This window comes from Schistocerca gregaria, chromosome 10, assembly GCF_023897955.1.
Source record: "Schistocerca gregaria isolate iqSchGreg1 chromosome 10, iqSchGreg1.2, whole genome shotgun sequence".
Lineage (NCBI taxonomy): Eukaryota > Metazoa > Arthropoda > Insecta > Orthoptera > Acrididae > Schistocerca > Schistocerca gregaria.
In genome coordinates, this window is record NC_064929.1 from 171908978 (window position 1) to 171936696 (window position 27719).

Below are 27719 nucleotides of genomic sequence, written 5' to 3' on the forward strand. Positions count from 1 at the left end.
ACTGATTCAGGACGATCGACGTATCACTCAGAGAGAAACTGCAAGCGCAATCGGCATTTCACAAAAGAGTGTGGGTCACATTATTGCTTTGCTTGGCAATTGGAAAGTCTGTGCCCCATCGGTACCCAGGATGCTGACTACTGAAATGAAAGCGCGCAGACTTGAAATTTGCACCGTCTGACATCTATCTGTTCACGATAACGAATTACGATCTGTGGGGACATCATTATGCTACCGATGAAGCCGTTGAGAGAACTGTGAGACTGTGGTTGCGGAAACAGAGTGTCCACTTCTTCCGTGACGGCTTCAGAAAAACTCTTCATCGTTGGCAGAAATGTATGCCGAGATTATGTGGAAAAGTGAATATTAGTAATTAAAGATCACATTTTAAGGATTATTTCTGCGTTTGGTTTATTAAAACATTCCCACCCAAGCCCAAATAACGAAGGTAGAGGCATTACTTTTCATTCAGCCCTCATATATGTAGCTATACGTACTTCTCCACACTATTGCGACAAAAATGCAACTGTGTCTCCTACATTTTGATACTCTATACTGGTGTGGAAGGAGTACCTGCTCAGCAGGGACGAGGATGTAGGAGTCTGAAAGGCTTTTAAAATGAAACAGTTAAATAAACTAATTTCTGACACCTTGCAATAGACTGGCGCGCAAACTTTTGTATAATAAATAGGTCACAGCCAAATAACGCAGTTGGATGAACCTTGGACCATTTACAGAAAAAAACTGCGTATAGCATAGTATAGTACAGGTGGAAACTGAAAGCAGTAAGCACTGAAACGACCGGAAATGACACATTTATTCATCACATTTTTTTTTTTTTTTTAACTGTTGCGGTACTCATCGCTTCTTTAGTTTTCCTTCAATTCTTCCCCTAAGTAGCTGAAATCTTATTGTGTGAACTTTTTTCTGTACTCATTCTTTCAAGACGCTCATTTTAGTTTCTCCTATTTTCTTGTATTATGTTGAGGTTGTTAAATATATTCAGTTCTTCCCTAATTTCGGAATTTGGAAATGTGTCGGTTCTTACGTACCCCTTTAAGCCTCTTAGAAACTTACTTAATGTTTACTTACAACTCACGATTCATTTTCATAAAGGGGCGTCGAACTGCCACTCTTTTATACTGTTTCAATCTCGTTTTAGACCTCTATTTAGTTTTCCACACATATTTGGAAAGCCGGACGCTGTGGCCGAGCGGTTCTAGGCACTTCATTCCGGAACCACGCTGCTGCTACGGTCGCTGTTTCGAATGCTCCCTCGGGCATCGATGTGTGTGATGTCCTTAGGTTAGTTAGGTTTAAGTAGTTTTAAGTCTAGGGGACTGTTGACCTCAGGTGCTGTTAAGTCCCATAGTGCTTAGAGCCATTTGAACCATTTCCGGAAACCGTGCTGATTTCTTCTGTGTGTCTTCGTGATACTTATACACGATGTCACAATCTAAATAGCGGAAATATTTGACTTGTTCCGTTACTCTGTTGCTAATCACAATTTTTGTCGATATACGACTTTTACTGAAAGTCAGTAGCTGTCTGGTTGGACAACGTTGGACACAGCTCATATGGTGAGATGAGGGAAACTGCAACATTTTCGAAACTGATCGTTTTCATGATCCAGGTGTTATACAGTGAGGAGGCATAATTCATTAGCGTGCTGATTTCCAAATTGTTGAATACGGTACACCCAACAGTCGGCGTTAACGTGATAATGTACTCCCCCATGACCGCCTTTCCAGGCCTGCATTCGGCTCCAACTTCATCTCTAGGATTTCGTACCTCATTCAGGACCCTGGGTCACATCGGGAGCCTGGCCAAACAGACTCTTGAGATCGGCATTCCGTAAACAGCCCTCCGGTCGGTATTACACCTTCACGTTTTAGGAATCTGGATTGCAGAATGACTCTCTCTGACTTCACGAAACGAACTATGGGTGACAAAGGAGACTACGAATGTGTGGAAGTCGTCCATGCAGGCCTCTAGTGAGGACTCCGCATTGGCCATACTTGGGTGACTCATGGTCATCTCATTCGTAGCGCGAACCCACGCCACTGTTGTTGGGACGCCCGTTTGACTGTGGTCCACATTTTGCTCGACTGTCACAGCCTGGTCGCCCTGCGGCGGAATCTACGTTTCCCTGACTCGCTACCTATGGTGTTAGGAAACGATGCCCCCAGTGGCTGACTTAGTTTTATGTTTTACTCGCGAAGGGGATTTTTACCACATTATTTAAGGGAGGTCCACTTAATCTTATCGGCCCACTGAGCTGGGTTGTTTGGGGGAGGAGACCAGACAGCGAGGTCATCAGTCTCATTGAATTAAGGAAGCACGGGGAAGGAAGTCGGCCGTGCCCTTTCAAAGGAACCGTCCCGGCATTTGCCTGGAGCGAGTTAGGGAAATTACGGAAAACCTACATCATGATGGCCGGACGCGGGGTTGAACCATCGTCCTCCCGAATGCGAGTCCAGTGTGCTAAACACTGCGCCACCTCGCTCGGTATCGGCGCACTGATGGGATTGCAGAACACTGCGTTTCATTCTCTGCACAGACTGGTCTGTAGATGTTTTGTTCTTAGTGGTCCAGTTCCGTCACACACTACCTGATCTTTTACTCTTCTTCCCCCTCCCATATGGTCTGTTAGATCTATTCATCTTTCGTCTCTGTGTGGCTTCTCTCACCCTGTCTTTGTTGCTAGTCTTTCCTCTGATAAGTGTTGGGGGCTGGGGATGTTTGTCCCCTCATTGCACTCTGCTTTCGGGAGCTTCCGGTTGCTCCCTAGATGGGGTACCTATACTACCTTTCTTCCTCTATCTTCTTTAAGTCCATTATCTCGCCTTCATTGATATTTAGTAGACATTGGGATTTTATTCCATTGTGTTTCTCGCTGTAGGCTATCTCTGATCTACAGTCATGTATAGCTGTGTGTTCGAAGAAAAAGGGACTGATGACCAAGTAGTTTGGTCCTTTTGATAATCCAGCCGAACCAACCTTACCTCAGTCGGCTAATATGGAGCACTGATAGGATCGCTTTGTTCTCTGTCTGTCTGACCCATTTCTTCAGGAACGGATAGAGATATCAAGTCAAATTTTATGGCATATACTGAGATCTATGTTCCTTTGGCAGTGTAAAAAATTTAAGGTTGTAAGTCAATGCATGGAAAAGATACGGCCATTAATATCACGTACTTCGATGCTTACAAACGCGCTCTTCAAAACCTACACTGCACTTACCGTTGTAGAATCATGAAATCTGTCACTACAGGTTTCGCTGTACAAGTAAAGAAAAAAATCCGCAAACACTGTTAACTTTCAACTGTCATCACAAAATTTGCCATTTGTAGCCCATCTCTCTGTCGTTCTGTTGAGATCTCTTTTTCTCATTAATGGGAAGTGAACGAAGTGAAATGTATGTTCAGTACTTAGGCCAATGGTCGCTTGGTGATGTAAAAAAATTAACTTTATAGGTAAATGCAGTCATAAGATACGATTAGTTATGCCCCTTTTTCTTTTTACCCTCACACTCCCTCATGAAACCCGTACATGAACTACGTGCGTACATAACTAAGTTTGTGTGAAACGCTCAGAGCGCGACGGCATCAATTTGCGCAGGGGTAGGATCTCTGGAAACGAAAGGATAATCAGCAGATGGACTGGCGTGTCCATTCCCTCGACTTAAGCGCCATTGGGCGTATGTGGGAGACGTATTACAGCACCCCCATGTGCACCAGCGACCAAACAATTGTCAATCGCGCTAATGGAGAAATGCAACGCTCTACCACGGGAACTCAGGACCAACCCTGCTCAGTTGGCTGTAAGAAGCACGAGTTTATCTCAGTGGCAGGATTGCTTGCTTGCTTCACATGTTTAAACCTCACGGAACCGCTACGTTGTTTCTCAAGGATCTGGGTCTCTCAGGCATGAAAATACACACCCATGGATGGAACCCACTGCCGCCTTGGTGTCTTCAGAGGCCCAAAGTGATTTTAAGCTTGACAAATTACGCGACAAGTTGTACTCCACATACGGTTTTTACAACTTTGTTTTCGTCTATTTTATTTACCATAGTTTTATCGTTATTTACACAGATGGATCCCAGCAGGACAATGGTCTCGGTTGTTCTGTGGTTTTTAAAGTGCGTCTTCCAGAACAATTTACAAATTATTATGCGGAGTTATATAGCATTCTGATGGCACTGGAGAGGGTTCACAGGCATCACGGTACTAGTTTCCTTGTCTGTTATGACTCTCTTGGTGCACTGCAAGCATTTCACCAAATGTATCCGGTAGACCCGCTGATTCAGCTCATCCGTGACTCGTTACAGCGGCTCCAACGCCGTGGCAAGGAGGTGATCTTTTGCCGCGTACCTGGCCACGTTGGGATACAGAGTAACGACATGGATAATAAAGCTGCCAAGGAAGCATGTTGGGATGGTGCTGTCCATCAGCGTCCCATCCCTTTGTACCTCATCATCTCATTTTCTGACTGATGCATCATCAGTGTGAGACTGAATGGTTGCAGGTGACAGTCAACAAACTGCGGTCGCTCAAACCGACCACAAAGGCTTGGCGCATTACGTGTCAGCCTCGCTGCTGGAAGGAGGTTTTGCTTACCAGACTGCGCATCGGGCATAGCCCTTTCACACATGGCTTCCTCCTCCGGGGGGGAGGATGTACCATTCCGTGAAGTTTGTGGCATGATGCTTTCAGTTCAGCATATTATTGCTACGTGTCTCTTGTATACTGATAACAGGGCAGCCCTTGGTCTCGCTGGAGATCTGCCCACCGTCCTCGCAGATACCGATACCAGTGTTAACAGAGTGGTGAAATTTTGTGAACTGTGAAGCCTCGTCCCTAAAATGGCGCGGAAGGGCGCAGACTTATGTACGTTATAAACTGCTCCGCATGTGGGGACTGCCTTCGTCCCCACTCATGAGACCTCATGCTTCGTAAAGGCACTGATGACCATGATGTCGAGCGCCACCTTAACCCCAATCATCATCATCATCATCATCATCATCATCATCATCATCGCCGCCTTACGAACCCTTCTGCCTATAAACATTCCGTATTGAAGGGTAGACGCACATCGTGCTCTGTTAGCTATGCCACAACGATATCTTTGGCGGACGGCGTTGAAACAATATCAGTACATCTAGTGTGCCCATATGCTATCGTCTGGTCAAAATCGACATTGTTTCCACTTGTACAACTCTTTCTTTCTCGGGCAGAGTGTGTCCATTTCATTCAGAATTACCTCAGAGACGCTTTTCTCAGTGTTGGCTGTTAAATGAGAAACACGGCAGATTAACTTAGTATTAAGAAAACAGTCTTAATCGCGTTATTTATTTAGTGCTGACCCCTTTCAGCCCATCGCAGGGACCATCTTTAGGGCGAACATACTGTGAAATTACAATATATATCTTAGACAAGACTAATGATAACTATCTTAAAAGAATGAATTACTTAAATACTTTACCCACTGGTCGACTGCTGGTGTGGCAGGAGACTGTAAGGTATTTACCTCATGCCTGGGTTTATATAGCACGCTATGAGCACGTGAGCGTAAGCAACGCCTCCAGCGGTGACCAATGGTAGACGTCTAGGCTTAAAAATGGAAGTATAAATTCAATTTATTCATTTGAAAAAAAAAACACTGTTAAATAATTAAACATAAAAATGTATTGTCTAAGAAGTATATTGTAATTTCACAGTATGTGCACCCTGAAGATGGCCCCTGCGATGGGCTGAAACGGGTCGGCACTAAATAAATAAATAACGCGATTAAGACGGTTTTCTTAATACTAAGTTAATTTATATTAATCGCTGTTTCTCCATAACCATGTTGTCCAAACACACGGCAGTTTGCCTGGTGGTCTTCGATTAGAGCACTGCAGTGAGTTTCATTATCAGGCGACTTGTGATTTACTAATGGCGTCGCAGCTCACGAGCTGTCGGGGCATTATTTGTATGAAGGCTGCAAACGTTTGTGTGCATCGCTTCGCCCACGGGCTGTAATGTAATTCTACTGAACGTTGGAGTTAGACCAATTAATACCTCGAGTTGGCTTTGCGCCTACTCCAAGTGTAACAGACATCCATGCAGTGCTGACCCCCACAGGGAACAAGCTTTACGGGCGGGCCTCCTATTCTTTGAATTAGATGGGCATAGACGAGCTGCGTGGTTCTTCCTCAGAACTAGTAACCGACCTACGTTGCTCCAGAACGCTTTCTAGCGTCATCTACTCACTAGCTAGCATATCGTTCACCTAACCACATGTCATGGCCCCAGTTCAATTTTACTTTCAGTGTAGCCATATTTATGTTTTCGCATCTAGTATGTTTCACATAACGTATTTATTACTCTAGTTATACCGTCATTTCTTCTGCCGTACACCCAGTCGTTGTCTTGTACTATTGTTCCTACTAGTGGAGAAGATTTTTTGGGCCACACAACATTAATGCTTTAATTCTCACATCAAGCAACTGTGGGATAAGAATGTGATACAGTTGGAGACCCATAAATTAGCTACAAATCTTTCACTGATTTAATGCCAAAGGTTTCTCATAAGATACACACTTCGTCATTGTTACCCTGAAACCACTGCTCCTACAGTATTTTACTCGTGTGGTGCTGCACTTAAACGTATTATGCATATTGATATAATTGGTGGTCTTTACAATTGCTTAGAAACTTATAACATTGATAATAAAATAGGTGTTTGACTATTTTCTACAAATAGTCTGAAATGGTTAATTATGTCATTTTATGCTCATATAATGATTTTTCCTTCTTAAATTTTAGCACTCTTTTATAAAAACGGGAATGAAAATTAAATGATCTGAGAGCCCTCTAAAACTCTAGCCATAACTGGCTAGATCACTGCCCCTACTGCCATAAAGCTAATGCACTCTGTTGTTCTAGAATTTACGTTTCGGCAGAATGATTACAAATGGTATGTCGTGCCACATTGTACAAACACGTCCATAAAAATTGTTTAAAATTTTTTTTATTGTTTCAGAGGATGAGAAGGTACGTAAAAGTTGATTGCACTGTACCGGCAAAACGTCACCATGTCGATGGTCAAGTTGTCTTACTTAGTTAAAAACACCTTGCACTCAGAAATTAACATTAATTTACTTCCGAGATACGCTTTCCCATTGGTACAAGGGGGGACAGCATCAGTCGACGAAATAGGCGCTCAGTAAAAACTACTGTTATGCCCGCTTCATTGAACGTCATTGGTAGCTCGTTTCATAGAGCGCTGGACTGTCGAATATTTAAAGATGGAATGTAGCCTACAAACAATATGTAACTTATTTATAAAACAAATCGACAGTTCCTTCAAATGGAAGCCGAATAACAATTAGCAAACTTCACCACAACGATTAGAAACATAGTATTATTGTGTTTTCCTTGGTGTTTACATGCGCTTACATTTGCGATAGCTGTTCACACGCGTCACATTCAAAAAGATTTCCTAGTTAATGAGACCACACACTTTTTATTTTACTAGATACAACGTTTTCCTTAACTTCATACTGTCCAACTGCGATATGTATTGTTCAGGTTATGAAGTTTCATAATCTGTGAGCGTGTGGGTGCTATTCTGTCATTCAGCGCAACGGATTAATCTGAGATGTACCCTTTACCCTGAGGCTCCTGCAAGATGCAATTTCCACCCCCACACTACTACAGAAGTCAAACAGACGCACCTAATATTCTAAAAAGAAATGCCTGAAAAACTTTCAGCAATAAATATCTTCTGGAGTCCTCCGCTGTAAGGAAATGACACAAAAATTCACAAAATTACGTAACTAGTAGGATACTTGGGTACTGGAGTAGTGGTAGTTAGTGTAAGAGAAACATGAAACTAACGAAAATTATTATTTTTTTTTTTTTTTGCAAAAATTCAGAGAAATCACAATGGCACTTTTAGTTATGAAGCGAACTAGTTATTTCTGGGTTCTTTACGAAATGTGAAGTTACCTCTTAAGGATAGGATTCAATAATGAAATTTCTATACAAAGTTTAAGATTGTTGAAACTTCCTGGCAGGTTAAAACTGTGTGCCCGACCGAGACTCGAACTCGGGACCTTTGCCTTTCGTGGGCAAGTGCTCTACCAACTGAGCTACCGAAGCACGACTCACGCCCGGTACTCACAGCTGTACTTCTGCCAGTATTCATCTCCTACCTTCCAAACTTTACAGAAGCTCTCCTGCGAACCTTGCAGAACTAGCACTCCTGAAAGAAAGATTGTTATTGACTTGGCAGAATGGCTGAGAGCCACGCCTACTCAACTTGAATAATTATCCATTAGAATGTTGCTAGGTACAGTCAAGGTTGTCGCATGTCAAATGCAGTGAAGTGTACTGTTGTGGAGGAAATATGGGGGCTCGCAAGAGCTGTAGCGCAGAATACTATAAGCTGCGATGACTGCCGTCTGCGCCTCTCGCTGCTGACAAATAGCATAACTCTCGTTCTATCTGGATTGACCTTCGCCAATCAAACTCTCCCTACGCCTTGATGAAGCCAAGTACTCCTGTTCGCCCCTAGTCTAACTATTGGCGTGGTACACCGGTCAGATAACCAGTCCACCACGATGCCACTCAAAAATTCGCTCACAGGAATTTAACTATAACTTTGCCCATTCAAACCGCTCAATAAGTATGGCGGCTAACACAGTGAACAACGCTTATTCACAAGGACTCAATATAGAGTCGCACTCCGATTCGTTCTCAACAGAGGTGCTCTCCCAGTGAAGTACTGAGGAGAGACTTGTTCCTCGCTCTTTGAGTACACGTAGAAGCGCACACACTCTCGTTACATGTTCTTGCTCCAAAAGCGACAACAGAACGGCCTTTCTCCACCCCAGACGTGAAGGGGCATCTCTTTCGATCTCTTCCATTACTCCTTCAACTCAAGGCGTCAGGAATATCGTCTGCCAATCAGCATTGCTCTTGTAAAATGGGAGAATGACGTTTCGTTTATGGCGACCAATCCGGACATCTGCAGCATCGGCGCTCGGCGTTTGCTGTCTCCCTGTGAAAACCTCTGAAACTGCATGCTATGTTTGTAAAAAAAAAAAAAGCGTAGGCTGGGCGCTCCCACACAATGTAGCGGAATTTGCTTTTAAACCGAACACAGGGTCATTCTCCCTTTCACTTGGGGAACCGCTATCTGCTCTACGGGCGGTCGCCGGCCGAAGTAGATAGGCTGAATCGTCCTCTGCAGGGACCGGCCTCCTGGCCTGCGGTTTGCCTCTCCCGAACTAAAAGCTTTTGTGACCGTCGTGTCTTGAATGTGTGTGTGTGTGTGTGTGTGTGTGTGTGTACACGCCAGCCTCAATTATTTCAATCTCGGTGCGCACTTGTGATCTATTTGTTATTTGCATATCGTTTACATGAACTCATGCAACACTGACTTTATCTTATCCATTTAGGGTTCAAATGAAGCGTCCTGATATGCGGAATATGACTGTGAGCGCGGAATATGTAAGCAATGAAGGCCAGGAGACCACGACGTCTTACAATAATGTTACATAAGATGAAGTTTGCTTCAGGTACTGACATTACTTTACACTCCCAAACAGCACAGCCCTTACGTTTATGTTACCTGCACGTTGTTCATGCTTTATATCCTTCCACATACAAAACCCCATTTGCCCAAATATTGTTGTACTGTGCGAGTATGATGATGTCTTCACTAATGGCAATGCTTTCCAAAGAAGGTAACCACTGTTTATCCTCAGTTGACAAATTCTCAGACTAAGATTCGTATAAAGCTATATACGATATCCCAACACAGAAACAACTGCTGCTACGAGTTCTTGCTAATACTATTTTCATATTTTGTATAAATTTATGACCATCCCAAGGATTCGTACCTGTGGTCATCTCAACAGTAATCAAACGCGTTATCCGTTGCGCCATAGAGTGCGGGCTTTTTGCGGTATCCCTGCACCTGAGTATCTTGTATAGCTGAAATCAGCATTCAGATTTGTCAACAATAATTTACTTGTGCTTTGGGTCGTATTTCATGACTAATAGTTGACAATCTGGATATAAGATTCGGACCTATTTGCAGAAGTTTCACGATTCCTCAGTTTTGAGCGGATGTAATGATGATGCAGGCAACAGGCAAAGGAATGTCCGTCCTTGCACATATCGCCGCTCTAAATGAGTGGAGCAGAAACGCATCAGTTTTCGTAAGGTTTCCATTAGCAGCGTTCACTAAATTGCTTTCTAGTGTCACTCAAAGGTCGCAAATGCGTTTTCCATCACTAAATAACTACATTATTTGCAGAAAACGTACGGAAAAATCTAATAACTTCCGCTAACAGTCCTGTAACACTCTTATACCTTCGTCTTGCTCCTAGCATATGACATAACCAAAGTTTCAGCCAATAACACAGCTTTTTTGATCACGTGACCAAATATTAATATTTAATATTAAGCTTTAATTACATAAAAATAAGAGATGTTTTGTGAGAATATTGACCGTAAATATGATTTAAATCTTACAATCACTCCGAATAACTACAATCTGAACCATATTTTTAACATAGAAAACAGCCCCTGTGTTTCAACACCATAATAACAACAATAACTATAATCACAATTATAAGGAGCAATAAAATATTTTGTATTTGTAGCAATTTTAAATAGGATAGTGCATGTAAAATTATTGGCCCAAATGAAGCAAATAAAGATTTAGGAAGAGGAATAAGTTTAACAGTAAGAGGCATTTTAAATGTGGTACGAAATATGAGGGTTAAGGGCCAATATGAACAATACGCAACACACGAGAGACGGTTAGCAGGTTATAGTAACTGCCTTTAATAATAAATGTGAAAAGGGTACAGCGAATGAAATGTAATACGAAAGTGAGTAACCTGAGGTGTTTATTTGGTAAACAACGGAAATGAATTAAATGCGCTACGAGTTCTCAGAACTGAATCGGCGTGCAGCGGAAGTCGCGATGCGCCTTAACAGAAATGAAAGTAATGAAATGCTGCTAAATAAATAGATAAATAAATAACAGTTACAGTAACAAACAAGCGGAAACCATCACAAAATTGCCTAACACAAAAAGCACTATTTAATTCAGAATTGGCCGAAACATCCGATAATATTTCACTCGATTTCACTGCTGAGTCTCTCTGAATCAAGACGACTTGCCCTTGTCCTACACAGTAAGAAAATTGACGAGGACGTCACACTGACTATTCGCGCCGATTTCCCGCGCTTTTCGTGTTACAATAAAACTTAAGTGATACTTCTGTTGAAACGCGTTTCTGTGGAGTCTGTGGCTCTTGCCGGGATAAGCGACTTTTCACAGGTGGCTCCATTAACAGACTGATATTTATGTTGGCTCGAGGTCTACGTTGCTACGGAAGATGACAATCTGCTTTAGAGTTGGCGAAGCCAATGAATATGCTGGAAAAAAAGAAAACAGAAAGAAAAAAAACCTGAGATGTGTTTCGCTCCGCAGAAATGTCAACACGTTTTTTTGTCACAATCACCCTCATGATTTGTGTGATGACGGGTTATAGGAAGAAATTGTAGTCGGTATGGAAGATATAAGAGATCCATTATTAGAGTCAGAATTAAAATAGAGCTCTGGAAGATCTGAAATCAAGTAAAGCATTTTGAGAAATGGCAACCAAACGAATATTGAATGTGGTTTGCAGAATCTGAAAGACTGATGAAAAGTATCAATCACAGAATTCCGAGTGTAGGGAGAGTACTGTGGCACAGCCAGCTTAATATTTCATGCATCAAGGCTGTTAACAACAATAATATACAGAAGAACGGAGAATACTGAAGTTTTGTTAGATGAAGATCAGTTTGACTTTAGGAAAGGTAGAGCCACCAGAGAGCCAGTTCTCACGTTGAGCTTACTAATGGAAGCAAGACCAAAGAAAAATCAAGACATGTTGTAAAAACTCGTCGACTTGGAAAAAGCGTCATTCAAGATGTTTGAAATCCTGAGAAAAATAGGTGTCAGCTATAGGGAAACACGGATAATGTACAGTACGTACAAGAACAAAGAGGTTGTAATAAGGCTGGAAGAAAGAGAACAAAGTACTGGGATTAAAAAGAGTGTAAAACAGGAATGCAGTCTTTCCCCCCGGTTCTATGAACTATAAATGGAGGAAACAATAACAGAAACAAAAAATGTTTCAAGACTTGGATTAGAGTTAATGCTGAAACGGGATCAGTAATGAAGTGCGCTGATAACGATATTGTCCTCAGTCAAGGTGAAGAAGAATTACAAGATCTGTTGGATGACATGAACAGTCTAATGAAACCAGAATATTGGTTCAAAGTAAACAGGCAAAAGTCAATGAGATGTAACAGAAATGAAAATAACAATAAACTTAACATTAAAATTGGTAACCGCAAGTGGACTAAGTTAAGGAAGTCTACTACCTTGGAAGCAAAATAATGTATGACGGACGAAGCACGAAGGACATAAAAAGGAGACTCGTGCAGCCAAAGAGGGAAATGTGGCCCAAAAGAAACTCATCAGACATGGGCCTTAATTTGAAGAAGAAATTTCTGTGTATGTACGTTTGGAGCACAGCACTGCGTGGTAGTAAATCACGGGCGGTGGGAAATATGGAAAAGAAGAAAATCGAAGCGTTTGAGATGTAGTGCTACAGAAGAATGTTGAAAATTAGAAGAGCTGATAACGTAAGCATTGAGGAAGTTCTCAGCGTAATCGGTGAAGAAAGAAGAATATGGAAAACACTTAGACAAAGGAGAAGATGATGGGATATGTTTTAAGACATCAGGGAATAACTTCCATAGTACAAGAGGAAGCTGAAGGGGGTGAAAACTGTAGAGGAAGGCAGAGAGCGGAATGAATCCAGCATATAATTGAGGACATACGTTGCAGGTGCTACTCTGAGCACAGCAGAGGAATTCGTGGCGGGCCGCATGAAAAGTCATAAGGCCGATTACCCAACAGAAAAAAGTGTCCTCATAGCAAAAAAAAAGTGTCCTCAGTTAAACATGAACAAATAAGTAATATACCTCAAAGGTGTGTCTTTTGAAGCTGGTCACTTCTAGATATTTCGTATTAACAAAGCATACATAAATTCAAATTAGCATAAAATGTTCATATCTTGTGTGATCAGGACAAGCGTAAAATTACGAATACAAACCAAATACAATTATCACAACACTGATGGCCGCCTCATCTTGTGCACCTGTTTGAGCTGCACCCGCATTTATTCCAAGTGGCTCCAAATTCGAATAATTAACTGATCCCGTGTTCGCTGAATCGGCTCTCACGCCGAAATTGGTGACTTACGACCAGCAACTATCGCGGTTCCCTGACACCATTCGCTCTTTGGCTCTAGTTCGTAGCTGTAGAGGTTTTGCACACATCAATGCTTTAAGTATTTTTGCGTTATTCCAGTGATTACAAGTCTTCAGTTTCAACAAATTTATCCATACGGCCGAAATTCAAGGTTCAATGAGTTCGGCTGATAGTTTAGTGTATGTCGTTGGGAACATGTTGGTCGATTTTATAGACAAAATATTTGGCACTAGCTGGAGGTGTTAGCGAGGACATACGATGCTGACGCAACTCCGGTCGTGTGAATTTCATGGCACTAGTTTATGACCAATTCGACAAAGTTCCTTAGTTTTTAGCTCGCTTTGTGAACCTGAACGCGGGTCAACAGGCATTTTCGTGTTTAATGAACAGAAGCCAACGGCTTACACGAGGTCAACTGGCCATAAACTTACAGCTGGTTGCCCATTTCGCTGTTATGCGCTGCCTCCGCCATGCACTTATCTTGTCCCTCAGAAGCTGTAACGGCGTTGTTAATCTTTGCTCGTAATTAGTCTTATCACATTTACATAACCTGTAGGATCACGCACGACACTGCACCCAAAACTCTACTGGTAGCATCCCGCAAATATTAGTGAACCATATCTTTAAGATCGGTTTGGCGCAGAGTTCTTGTGCTTATTATAAGTTCTAAAACAATAAAAAATTTTGAGACAGAAATGCTTTTGTCCTCAAATGAGTACAGCCTGTGGAAGCATCACTCATGGGAGACTCTACATGGCGTTTCCTCACATGATACCCTGTAAAGGCAACAGGCAGATTCCATATTCCTATATTTCCGCAAAGTCTTTTGACACGGTGACACCAACGGCCTTGCCGCCGTACTAACACCGGTTCCTGTCACATCAACGAAGATAAGCGGTGTCTGCACTGTCAATGCAAAATGAGCTCTGGCACTTGCTGGAAGATCGAGGTCAGGGCTAGTGACAAGTAAATAGTGACCTTTCGACCAAGGCTAAAAACGTTTCACAGCAGAGTACAATGTGAGTGATTATCGGTCATATCCTCTCTATTTTTGCCGTTGAGCCGACATACTTGTAGGAAAGCAGGCCAGTTTCCAGAAGCGAACTGCGGCCATAGGTGTCTGGCTTGGATGAACCATCGATACCACGGCGGCACATGCAGCCACATGGAAGCGCTCATCACTGCTGTTTTTAGGTCACAAAATGCACCTTCAGCCTCTGTTGTCCAAGGAGTCTTTCTGCTACTAGCCCTGTTTCGACTGACGAGTAGTCTGCACCCCCTGCCAAATGTGGCAGACTCTTCCACAACAGTTCAGTATTCCTAAAAATTACGGAGTGGGTAAGGACATATGTAGAGCATTGCCCACATCCTCAGAAAGAAGTAAGGCGCCGCACGGGATGCCGTGTATCCTTAAAGCAAAAACACACTTACCGCATTCTTTCACTATTCTGTAAGTCTCTAGTCTTTGAGACAGCATCCGTAAATGCTTGATGTGCTCATTCCTAGTCTCGGACGTCATCCATGTATCGGAAAATAAAGGCTGCAGTTTTTGGCTTATCTATCCTTGTCATCAGTATTTGTGAGAAATGTCTGGTGGGTGACTGTATGGTCTGGAGAGTGCTGTTGGCAATCGGGGTGCACTCAGCCCTTGTGAGGTTAATTGAAGAGCTTCTTGACTGGGAAGCAGCGGCTCCGATCACGAAAATTGACAATAACAGGGAGAGTGGTGTGCTGATCACATGCCCCTCCATATCCGTATCAGCAACGCCTGTGGGCTAAGGATGACACGGCGGTCGGTCGGTACCATTGGCCCTCAAGGCCTGTTCGGACGGAGTTAAGTTTTGACACGGGGCCACATTGCTGACTGTTAACTAAGGTCAGGTTCTCAGATATGCGAGCGGCTCGAAAACTTAAATAGTAGAAGGCTGTACGTTGTTATGGAAGACACGTGTTCATAAGCAACAAGAGTATCGTCAGGAGTGCCCCAGGTAAGTGTGATATGAGCTCCCTTTTTCTCTATGTGCATAAATGACATGACAGATAGCGTGAGCCATAAACTGCGAATGTTTGCTGATCATCCTGTAGTGTAGGAGATGTATCGTCTTTGAGTGACTGTAGGAGGAATCAGGGTCGTAACTAATATTTCGTGTAATGAATGGCAGCTTGCTCTAAATGCCAAAAGGTGTGAATTAAAGCAAATAAATAGCAAAAACAATCCTCTAATGATCCAAAATTAGTGATGCGCTATTGATACCGTCGTGTCTCGTAGCTGTTATGCTGGAACCAAGGTAGCCCCTGAGGGCTGGCAACGCATATTGCACCACAGAGGACAGGGTTGTCTATGTCCAAGGCGTACCAAAAGATAATGGAAACAGATATTCCGAGCACTACTTCCTGCAAGGGGAGCTCGAGCCACAGCCTCGGGGAAATATCACTACACCAAAACCTGATTGGCTGGAGACAGCTATTTAGGGGCCCCTATTTAGGGGCTAGAACCAGCCCCAAAGTCATTTCACTCCAGATGCCGACCTCGTGAGCTTCGGCCGCTGAACATTACGCCTTCTTCTCTGCATTGGACTTGCACTAGTGTGTGTGTGTGTGTGTGTGTGTGTGTGTGTGTGTGTGTGTGTGTGTGTGTGGTACCTCGAACCTTTGTGGAAAATTAGAAGTGAACTTTTGTTTGCCTCAATTAGGAGACTTTTACTGGCATCATTATTGTTACCTTTCTTTTGTTGTTCAGTCATCAACCTTGTAACTTACATAAATAAAAGTAGTGTTTGTGAAAAATTGCGAACTTTCAGTCACAACTTAGATATCTAGGCGTAACGTTCCGAAGCGGCTTGAATTGGAGCAGCATATAAGTTCGGTTGTGGGAGCGCAGATGGATGGCTTCAGTTCATTTTTAGAATCCTAAATAATACGTAATTCATCTATAATGCACACCACATACAGCACACTATACAGTAATATTCGAGTGTTTTAAATCTCCATTAGTAAGATTAAAGAGAGACTTAAAAGCAGATCTGGTCTTGTAAACTGACATGCTGCCGGGAAAACGGTGTGCTGACCACATGCTCCTCCATATCTACATCCAGTGACGCCTGTGGTATGCGGACGACACGGCCCCGGTCGGTATCGTTAGGCCTTCATGGGCTGTCCGGGCGGAGTTTAGTTTAGTTTTCGTCAAAGCAGTTCTGAGGTGTATCGCGAGATTTGTTACTGGTACGTCGATGAACCCGAGAGTATTACGTAAATGATCCGTGAACTCAAATAGGGGTTATCTTCATGAATAATAGGAATTCTCTTCATGAAGCATTATTCCCAAAATTTAGAGAACCAAATAGCCATTTACAGTTACTTTGCTTTACATTTTACATTTACGTTTTCCTTTTTTGCATATTCATTTATATATCTCACTCTCTTACTGCACAGTTCCATCTGATATCATTCACAGGCTTCGTTACACAGTTCACAAACTCATGTTGTGGTTGGGTCGTGATAATTTTTCTTTTTGCAAATTAGGGGATGAAAGCCGTGAATAGATAATCTGGTTACAACATCTCGCAGTTCGAAGTTTGGTGCTGTCCATGAACGGTTCGTCATTGCTTCGGTGCCACAGAACTCCGGCCATACTCTTTATCTTCCATGATCTTCAGTTGATTTCTGCAAGCCTTGGTGTGTCACATCATGTTAGATGTCTTCAATTAGGAATGTTTCTCTTGCTAGCAGGTACACTAGGTCTTGTTGTCTTCGGTAGACCTAGTGCTCCTTTTAGATAAGTCCATTTTACCTTTTCTAGTGTTTCTAGATTTTTCCTGTCAGGTGGTCTCATAAATCCCCATCCCGTAGGCCACGATTGGCAAGATTTTTCCCCTGAATAATTTCACGGCCGTTTCTACACTGAGTAAGCGGATGTTTCTGATGTCCTGTTTTGCTATTATTGCTTGGGCTGTACTTACTGCTGTATGTTTTGTGAAGTATTTGGCTGTTGGTTGCAATGTCACCCCTAGGTATTTAAAGTCCGATGATATTTTTATTTTTTGTCCTCTGATGTTGATTTTCGCTTTCTTGGGTGTTTTGCCTCATTTCCCAAGGATCACCGTTTCGGTCTTTGTTATGTTTATGTGTAATTTGCGTTCACTGTACCGTTTATGTATTTTCACAATGATTCTCTGCAGCTTCTATATATTTGTTGATCCTACGGCTATGTCGTCGGCGTATGCATGTATGTGTACATCTTCTTCATTATCTCCAATTCGCAGTACTTCTTTAGTGCCGGTCACTCTGCAAGGCTCCATTCGACTGCAAAAAGAGGTTCATAAAAGAGAGGTTGTCTGATATTGTGATTAAGTTGTATTCGAGGACTGACTTGATTGTTCTAGGTTGGATTTGATTTGACTGGTTTGATGCAGCCCTCCACAAACTCCTCTCGTGTTCCAACATTCTCACCTCAGAGTAGCACTTACAATCTATGTCTTGAGTCATTTGTTGGATATATCCCAGTCTCTGTCTTCCTCCACAGTTTTTGCTCTCTACAGCTGCCTCTAGTACCATGGAAGCTACTCCCTGATGCCAGAATGATACTTTCACTCTGCAGCAAAGTGTGCACCTGGCAGGTTAAAGCTGTGTGCCGGAACGAGACTCGAACTCGGGACCTTTGCCTTTTGCGGGCAAGTGCTCTACCGACTGAGCTACCCAAGCACTATTCGTTAAAATCAGTCTAGGTTGCAATTTTAGTTTTTTTTTTATTTTTCAACTACGTGTTTCGCCTTCTTTAGGCATCTTCAGGTTATCTTTTCTAGATAGCCGAGAGGCACCAAGATCTGCATAACGCGTTCCCGTTCACAGGAGCGAGTAACAGTAAGATTATGCTTATTGCCTGAGCCCCCATCTTACTGTTACTCGCTCCTGTGAACGGGAACGCGTTATGCAGATCTTGGTGCGTCTCGCGCCCATCTAGAAAAGATAACCTGAAGATGCTTAAATAAGGCGAAACGCGTCGTTGAAATATTAAAAAAAATGCAACCAAGACTGTTTTTAACCAATACTGTTAAGCACTGGTTTGCTGTTATGCCACATACGGACTGGAAGAATTTCTACCCAAGCACTACTTACGACCCATCCTCACAGCTTCAATTCTGCCAGGAGCTCGTCTCCTACCTTGAACTTACCGGTGAAAGGCAAAGGTCCCGAACTCGAGTCTCAGTCTGGCACACAGTTTGAACCTGCCAGGAAGTTTCTTACTCCTTTATGTCTTAACAGACATAGTTCCGTCCTGGCTGGCAGCTGTGGCCTAGCGCTTCTAGGCGCTTGAATCAGGAACCGCGCGACTGCTACGGTCGCAGATTCGAATCCTGCCTCGGGAATGGATGTGTGTGATATCCTTAGGTTAGTTTTCAAAAGTTCTAAGTTGTAGGGGACTGATGACCTCAGATGTTAAGTCTCATAGTGCTCAGAGCCATTTGAACCGTATTGTCCCTTCTTGGTAGTATTTTCCACATATTCCTTTCCTCGCCGGAGAACCTATTCATTCCTCACCTTATCAGTCCATCATGATTAGTAGTGGCGTTAGGTATGCTCCACCATGCGGCATATTGTGCAATGCTGAATATGCATGTAGAAGTAGACTAAGGCATCGATAGGCAAGGTGTCAGGACCTCTTTGAATCTGAGCAACACAGCCCTCTGTGACCGTTGCGTAACTTGGCATGCACGATTTGCCTTTTCGTGTGAACAGGAATCTATGCGTCCAGACGCTCTCTACGAAGACTACTATAACCGTGGAAATGGCACTGTGATAGGTCCTCGCCGCCTCCAGTAGTAGCTTCTAGTTTAATGCTGTGGCGTATGCATGCTCTGTTGGCTGTTTTTGCTGACTATTGCTCCATTTCTTGTGCGCAGGAAGCTGGCGTCATCAGAGTACGTATCGCTGACGATGGAGGCGGACGACTCGGGCGGGGGGCGGCGCCGTGGGGGCGGCGGGGGCGGCCGGCGCAAGCGGCGGCGGAGGCTGCGTGGGCGCGACTCCGCCTCCGGGGGCGGCAAGAAGCAGAAGCAGAAGCAGAAGCTGCTCGAGCCCGAGGACCTGCCGGCGCGCGCGCGCTGGACCATCATCGCCACCGCCTGCCTGCTGCTGCTCATGTCCATCCTGCTGGTCGGCGTCACGCTGCGCATGGCGCCCATCATCGACGAGATGGGTGAGTCTACATCCACCCCCACTAGCCGCCCGAAGGTGAACAGCTCAGTCCGCGGTAGCTGGTATCGTGAGGACATCACCATATGGCACCTACAACAATGAGATGGGGAAGTGAGTGCCACCCTAATGCTTCACCACTGGCCACCCAATATGGGACAACTCGACATGAGATCAACATCGTATGTTGTCTTTCTCAGTAGCTGCCCATTTTTGGGCAACTCAGCCAGTAAATTTTTGACAAAAAATTGTACCGAGTTTAGTGAGACCTGCACAGACAAAATAGAGTCGCACATTCGCCAACACTACATTTGTTTTCCCAGCTACCCATTAAGATGGCCCACTAGGCAGGGATCCCAGTGAAAGAGTGTTGTAGTCAATGTAATGCACATGGTGCCCATCATCAATGAGATTGGTCAGTCAGTGCCAATCTAGACCTCCCCAAGTTAAACAACTTTTGTCAAAAATATACTTGGTTTCATGAGAACGTCTTTGTATGGTGCCCTAATCAACGAGACATGTCAGCATCATCCTCAACCTTCCCAGTACCTGCCAAAAATTGGCCAACTCATCAGGCAGATTTTGGTCAAAAAAAAAAAAAAAATGTAACGGATATAGTGAGACATTCGTCGATAAATGGAATCAGATATTTATAGACGCTCCACTTTTTCACTTTGCTGTCCAGTCTGGTGTCCCTGTAGGCAGGAAGATAGGATTTTGTTATGAGTGTACTGCACATCATGACCATAATCGATGATTAGGTGAGTGTCATTACAAGGCTAACACTAACTTCACAAGAGAAAAAATTCAGCAACTGGAACTTGTCACGTCTTACTATATTGCAGTACCTGTGCTTTTATCATGTACTGTGAGGCTCCCGTCGACAAAATGGAGTCACATGTTTGTCAACACTCAACTTGTTTTTTCATCTGCCCAATAAGGCAGCCTAGTGGGTAGGGAAAATAATGAAACGATGTAGTCAAAAATGTAATGAGCATGATGCCATAGCCGACACTTGGATGAGTGTCAGTACCAGCCCCCACTAGTTGCTAAAGCTGGAGAACATAGCCCGTCACAAGTGCAACGCAGTTCATTAGAGCATTAACACATGGCATTCATCACCAGTTTTGTAGGTAAGTGGCAGTATATACATCTTATCGGGCACCAAGTCTTTAAACTAAGCTGACAGATTTTTGACCAAAAAAATGCAACGGGCATAGTGAGACATTAGTTGACAAATGGAATCAGATATTTATAAACACTCCACTTTTTCACTTTGCTGTCCAGTCTCGTGTCCCTATAGGCAGGAAGAAAGGATTCTGTCATGAGTGTATTGCCCATCACGCCCATAATCGATGATCGATGATTAGGTGAGTGTCTGTAGAAGGCTAACACTAGCTGCCCTAGAGAAAGAACTCTGCAACTAGAACTTGTGTCTTACTATATTGCAGTACCTGTGCTTTTACGATGTACTGTGGTCTTTCAGACATGAATGCACGTCTGAAGGAAGAGGCAGTGCTGCGAACGGCAGAGGTATGAAATACAAGATATGTAGTACGAATTGTGTATGTGATCAGACTGCAGCTGCACAATGTATTGGTAACAGCGAAAATTATGTTCTTGGCCAGGACTTGAACCCGCATTTCTCACTTTACCTGAGAGGTCACCTTTCCGCCTCAGCCATCCGACGACTCCTCTAGGACTGACCCAAATTTCCATATGTCGCGGTCTTGTCTTGGCATGAAGTATCATATTGCATGCATGAAGGAACATTGCTGAGCACATCACAAAAACACAGACACTAAAATATAGTACTGCATGGCAGAGCAAGGCTGCGATGATAATCACCTCTGTGGGAATAACAGCAATTGCGCAAGTAGAGAACACAGATATGCAGTGACACCAATTTTCATTGTCACCAGTACACTGTGCAGTTGGAGTCTGTTAATATTTTCAATTGCGAATACTTTCTTCTTTGTCATGAGTGTAAGTGATTTTATGAGATTCCTGTACCTCGGTCAGCATTGGCAATGAGGGCAATACCTAATGTAGGCCACCTATTAACTAACAAGAAGAAGAAGCAAACTAACAGTTTTTGTCAGAAATGTAACTGGTTTAGTGACACATTGGCAAAATGGGGTTACATATTTAACAGTCCACTTGGGTTGTTGGCTGTCTCCTAAGGTGGTGCAATAGCTACAGAAACCAATGACAGTATTCTGTCTCCAATGAAATGTGCATGACGCCAGTATGTGAAGACTGGGTGAACATCAGTGTAGGTCTTCCTCTAGCTTCCCAAACTGGAGAAATAAGCTGGTAGGTTTAGTCATAAGCGTAACGGATCTTCTGATAAGAAGCCCATCAGCAATGCTTGCTGCGCGTCGGAGCATACACCTCCTGTTAGCCACCAAGAAAGTAACCTAACAGATATTTTTGTAAAAAAAAAAAGAAGAAAATAAGGTCATTAGTAACGTAGTAACGTAGTAACACCATCAACAAAACGGACCCTGATATTGATCAACAACTGACTTGTTTTCTTGGCTGTATAGTATCATGGACCACTAGTACAGTTTAATGAATTAGTTGACATATTCTCTCTTTTGGAGAAGGTCTGCAATCAATGGTTGCACAACTAATTTCATTATCCACCTAGATTTTATTTATTTCTGATAACATTGTGACAGTCTTTTGTAGCAGTGACTCATTCTGAGATCCCAGAATGTTGGCAACAAGATCATTATCTACAATGGAGATAATTATGGAAATTGGTGTGTTACTCTTGTTTCCTACATACTCAGACCTAAAGATGGTTCTGTGGAACTGCAGCTGGTGTAACACTAAAAATGTATGCAGTCTAGTCGGAAAATACAATTAGTTGACTGACATAATGGACGAATGAGATCATCATCATCATCGTCGTCGTCAACTATAACTTATAACTCCATCTTTTTCCTGCACTATCTACTGATGTGTCCTGTTAAATGGGGCCCTCAAGAAAAATATTTTACTATAAATGGAATGAAATAATTAAATGTAGTGCCAACAACATATTCAAGGCTTAGACTACACTTAAATTTCTATCGATTTTATGGTGAAGTGACTTCTACATCTACACCCATACTCCGCAAGCCATCTGACGGTGTGTGGCGGAGGGTACCCTGAGTATCTCTATCGGTTCTCCCTTCTATTCCAGTCTCGTATTGTTCGTGGAAAGAAGGATTGTCGTTATGCCTCTATGTGGGCTCTAATCTCTCCGATTTTATCCTCATGGTCTCTTCGCGAGATATACGTAGGAGGGAGCAATATACTGCTTGACTCTTCGGTGAAGGTATGTTCTCGAACCGAGCTACTGAGCCTCTCTCCTGCTGGAGTTTATCTATCATCTCCGTAACGCTTTCGCAGTTACTAAATGATCCTGTAACGAAGCGCTCTGCTCTCTGTTGGATCTTCTCTCTCTCTTCTATCAAGCCTATCTGGTACGGATCCCACACTGCTGAGCAGTATTTAAGCAGTGGGCGAACAAGCGTACTGTAACCTACTTGCTTTGTTGTCGGATTGCATTTCCTTAGGATTATTCCAATGAATCTCAGTCTGGCATCTGCTTTACCGACGATCAACTTTATATGATCATTCCATTTTAAATCACTCCTAATGCGTACTCCCAGACAATTTATATAATTAACTGCTTCCAGCTGCTGAACTGCTATTTTGTAGCTAAATGATAAGGGGATCTATCTTTCTATGTATTCGCAGCACATTACACTTGTCTACATTGAGATTCAATTGCCATTCCCTGCACCATGCGTCAATTCGCTGCAGATCCTCGTGCATTTCAGTACAATTTTCCATTGTTACAACCTCTCGATACACCACAGGATCATCTGCAAAAAGCCTCAGTGAACTTCCGATGTCATCCACCAGGTCATTTATGAATATTGTGAATAGCAACGGTCCTATGACACTCCCCTGCGGCACACCTGAAATCACTCTTACTTCGGAAGACTTCTCTCCATTGAGAATGACATGCTGCGTTCTGTTATCTAGGAACTCCTCAATCCAATCACACAATTGATCTGATAGTCCGTATGCTCTTACTTTGTTCATTAAACGACTGTGGAGAACTGTATCGAACGCCTTGCGGAAGTCAAGAAACACGGCATCTACCTGTGAACCCGTGTCTATGGCCCTCTGAGTCTCGTGGACGAATAGCGGGAGCTGGGTTTCACATGACCGTCCTTTTCGAAACCCATGCTGATTCCTACAGAGTAGATTTGTAGTCTGCAGAAAAGCCATTACACTCGAACATAATACGTGTTCCAAAATTCTACAACTGATCGACTTTAGAGATATAGGTCTATAGTTCTACAGATCTGTTCGACGTCCCTTCTTGAAAATGGGGGTGAACTGTGCCCTTTTCCAATCCTTTGGAACGCTTCGCTCTTCTAGAGACATACGGTACACCGCTGCAAGAATGGGGGCAAGTTCCTTCGCGTACTCTGTGTAAAACCGTAATGGTATCCCATCAGGACCAGCGGCCTTTCCTCTTTTGAGCGATTTTAATTGTTTCTCTATCCCTCTGTCATCTGATTTAATATCTACCATTTTGTCATCTGTGCGACAATCTAGAGAAGGAACTATGGTGCAGTCTTCCTCTGTGAAACAACTTTGGAAAAAGACATTTAGTATTTCGGCCTTTAGTCTGTCATCCTCTGTTTCAGTACCATTTTGGTCACAGAGTGTCCGGACATTTTGTTTTGATCCACCTACCGCTTTGACATAAGACCAAAATTTCTTAGGATTTTCTGCCAAGTCAGTACATAGAACTTTACTTTCGAATTCATTGAACGCCTCTCGCATAGCCCTCCTCACACTACATTCCGCTTCGCGTAATTTTTGTTTTTCTACAAGGCTTCGGCTATGTTTATGTTTGCTGTGAAGTTCCCTTTGCTTACGCATCAGTTGTCTAACGTGGTTGTTGTACCACAGTGGCTCTTTTCTATCTCTTACTGGACTTACTGTCCAGTTTACCCGTAACCTGTGTGTTAGACTAAATGCGGGCATCACCAGCAACATGAGTGAGTCCTGCGCTGTTTCACTACCCATCACTTCCATCGAGTATCCGGTGAGAGGACCCAGAGAGAACCAAACTTGGTACTTTCTTTACTGTAAGTGCAATAAACTAATATCGTCAACAACATGGGTGAGTCTCAGATGGACCACGCTCCAGCAGTGTTTCATGGGACATGTCGTAAGTGTAAGGGATGGCGACCACCATCGAAATGATGATATGTACGCATTCCATCAGACAACTCAACCAATAATTGATTCAATGAGAAAATCATGGACACAGTATCGAACTTGAGTTTACTGCAGTGGAATTCTGCCTTATCCAAGACAGTTTTGTAGTTTTGTTTTCACCCAGACATGGTTTGGCATTTTTTGTGCTATCTTCAGTGGATTTGTTTATTTTCCTTCTGTTAAACTGTTGTTACAACTTAACCCTTAACGAAGCATGTGCTACAAAATATTTACATTTGTAATATGGTGGATTATTGACAAATATTTGACAGTGGGTGGCATACATTACAGATTTGATATCTGTATTACTGAGTTGAGGCATTCTGTGTTGTTTACTTAAGATACGTCTAATGGGTTCTATGCTTGCAGTACATTGGGAAATAAAGTGAATGTATGCGTTTGTTTACCTACCTCCGATGAAGCTACTGGTGTTTATGCTAGTAGATTTAGATATACTGCACATTCAACAACTTGTGATTTGCAAACAGGAAAATGTTAATTCATGTTTCTGGTTATTGTACGTTTCCGACTGAGAATCACCGATCGTATTATTTATCGTGTTACTTACAGTTTTGCATGTCGTGGTGTTTTTAGATTGTTTTCGAGGAGGTAAACGTTTAATTTTTTCGCTTTTGTTGTTACACATGGATTTTCTAAGATATTACAAATGAAAATTTTTGTTTCTAAAGTTTCTTTAAAGGTTAACACATATCAACCAAGGCAAGAAAATGAACAAAAAAACTCACTGAATATAGCACAAAAGTGCTGAAACACCTCCAGGTTAAAAAGGTGTCTTGCAGAAGGCGGAAATCCTCACCAGTTTTCTTAGCAAGCAGAGAAATAAGAACTGCAGCATTGACAAGGTGATTATAAGAACTATAAGGTGAGAATCTTACTATGGCAATACAGCTTGTGTTACAAATGCGAGCAAAAGTACTGCCTTATGATTGGTTGCCCTCAAACGTAGCGAATCAGCTTTCGAGGTTTATCAATACCACCCCACGTTTTCCGTTCTGAACTACCCATTTATCACTGCGTTTAACTTACCTGCTTGAAATAATATGGTCGGGAAAAATAGATAATAAACTAAACCACACACACACACACACACACACACACACACACACACACACACACACACTTATTCCTTTATTCACTCAAATTCTAAGATGACTTTATCTTACATAAAACAGTATATAAAAAAATTATTATTGAACTGCTCACAGTAACTCACTCTCTTCCCTACCTTCCTATTCATAACAAATCCTACACTTTCTGCTGCTGCTGCTGTTATTCTGTACCCGTATGACTAGAATCCTTGTCTTTTTTCCATTTCACTTCACTGACCCCAACTTAATCTAGATTGAGTCTTAGTATTCCCTTTTCCGATACTCTAGCTTCGCTGTCACATTCAATCTTGTGACATTTCACGCGCCGCCTGGTGGAACGTTATCCTTTCGTTGGTTGTCCAATCTTTTTCTCATGTTCATCTCTCACCAGGCAATCCCTTACCGGAGATCCGAAGGGGGACTACTCACGAATATGTTGCCAATGGAGAGATCATCATGACATTTTTCCATTTACAGCCACATGTTCTGTGGTTACACGTCACGTGCTGCAGTGGTTTCCATTGCATTCTTCTTCCACATGCCGTTCATCATTGCTGATCCTCCGCCTCTCAGGAGTAGTTTCCCTCCACAGCCGATAAACATTTCATGCCTTACCACAATAACTCCTTGCCAGCCTCGTGGCCACCATGGGAGCACGTTGCTCAGCATACATTGTTGTCCATGGTGATCTCACACCCCATTACGAACCATGTCCTAGCTTTTGTAACGCCCAGGGGACCATCATAAATCGCGCTTACTTAAATGTAGTTACTGAGTTTGAATAAAAGTCTCATGTTTGTTCGTCTCATTGCATATTACTATCAGTTACCTTCTCTACTACTACACTGTAGCAGTTATTTCCATGTGTGGTGCAAGTTTCATTGAGCTGTATTACAGCACAGTGACACACCATGCGAAAGTTACTTTTGTCCTTACGTTTTGAACACCAGTGTGTTTGTGTACTGTAAGGCGGAAGTGTAGGGTGGTCATTCTACTGTGTAAGCTCTATGGCGTACGATTGTAACTAAGTCACATATGAGCAGTAGGCAGGGCAGTGTTCATCTGTCCATGCTGCGTCCTGTAATTCCTGGAGAGTACACCACATATGTTACCTAGTATAATTGCAGAAGCCTGTATGATGGATCAAGTGTCAAACGGTTGGAGCAGTCATGATGCTAGATTGAAATTACCATATAGACAGTTAAACACATTAGCACAATGTGCTTGATTACGAGTGCTTGTCAAGTATGTAGTAATGTGTGTGGCCTCCTTATGGGAGAGGGAATAGAAGAAGAGCCTCTATCCGAACAGCCCTTGAAGGCACAGTGGCACCGACCGATCGCCGTGTCATCCTCATGCCAGAGATGTCACTAGATGCAGATATGGAGGGGCATGTGATAAGCACACCCCTTTTTACCCGTTGTCATCATTAGTGACCAGAGCTGCTACTTCTCCAAGTAGCTCTTCAATTGGCCTCACAAGGGCTGAGTGCACCCAGCTTGCCAACAGCACTGGGCAGACACAGACAGTACACATCGGAGTGCTAACCAAACCCCACAGCACTTGACTTCGGTGATCCGATGGGAATCGGAGTTACCACTGTGGCAGGGCGACTGGCTACCTCTCTAACAGCAAATTTAATACTGCACTGACCGACCAGTTGTCGTACTGTTGCCCACAGATTGATCCTGATATGTTCTATATTTCACTAGTGATGCAATCTCTAATTTTCATGATCTCATTCTCGAGTTTAAAGTCAGTCTGTGATCGCCTCTTTGCCAC

General features: G+C 43.0%; 1 protein-coding gene across 1 annotated transcript in view; it reads left to right on the forward strand.

Annotated features, from left to right (window-relative positions):
* LOC126293229 (serine/arginine repetitive matrix protein 1) overlaps nucleotides 1-27719 on the forward strand; it is a 71343-nt gene that overhangs the window by 42700 nt on the left and 924 nt on the right. Inside the window, exon 6 of the mRNA XM_049986350.1 lies at nucleotides 19239-19534. Within this exon, the coding sequence (XP_049842307.1) occupies nucleotides 19239-19534 (296 nt within the window). The remainder of the gene's footprint in view (nucleotides 1-19238; nucleotides 19535-27719) is intronic.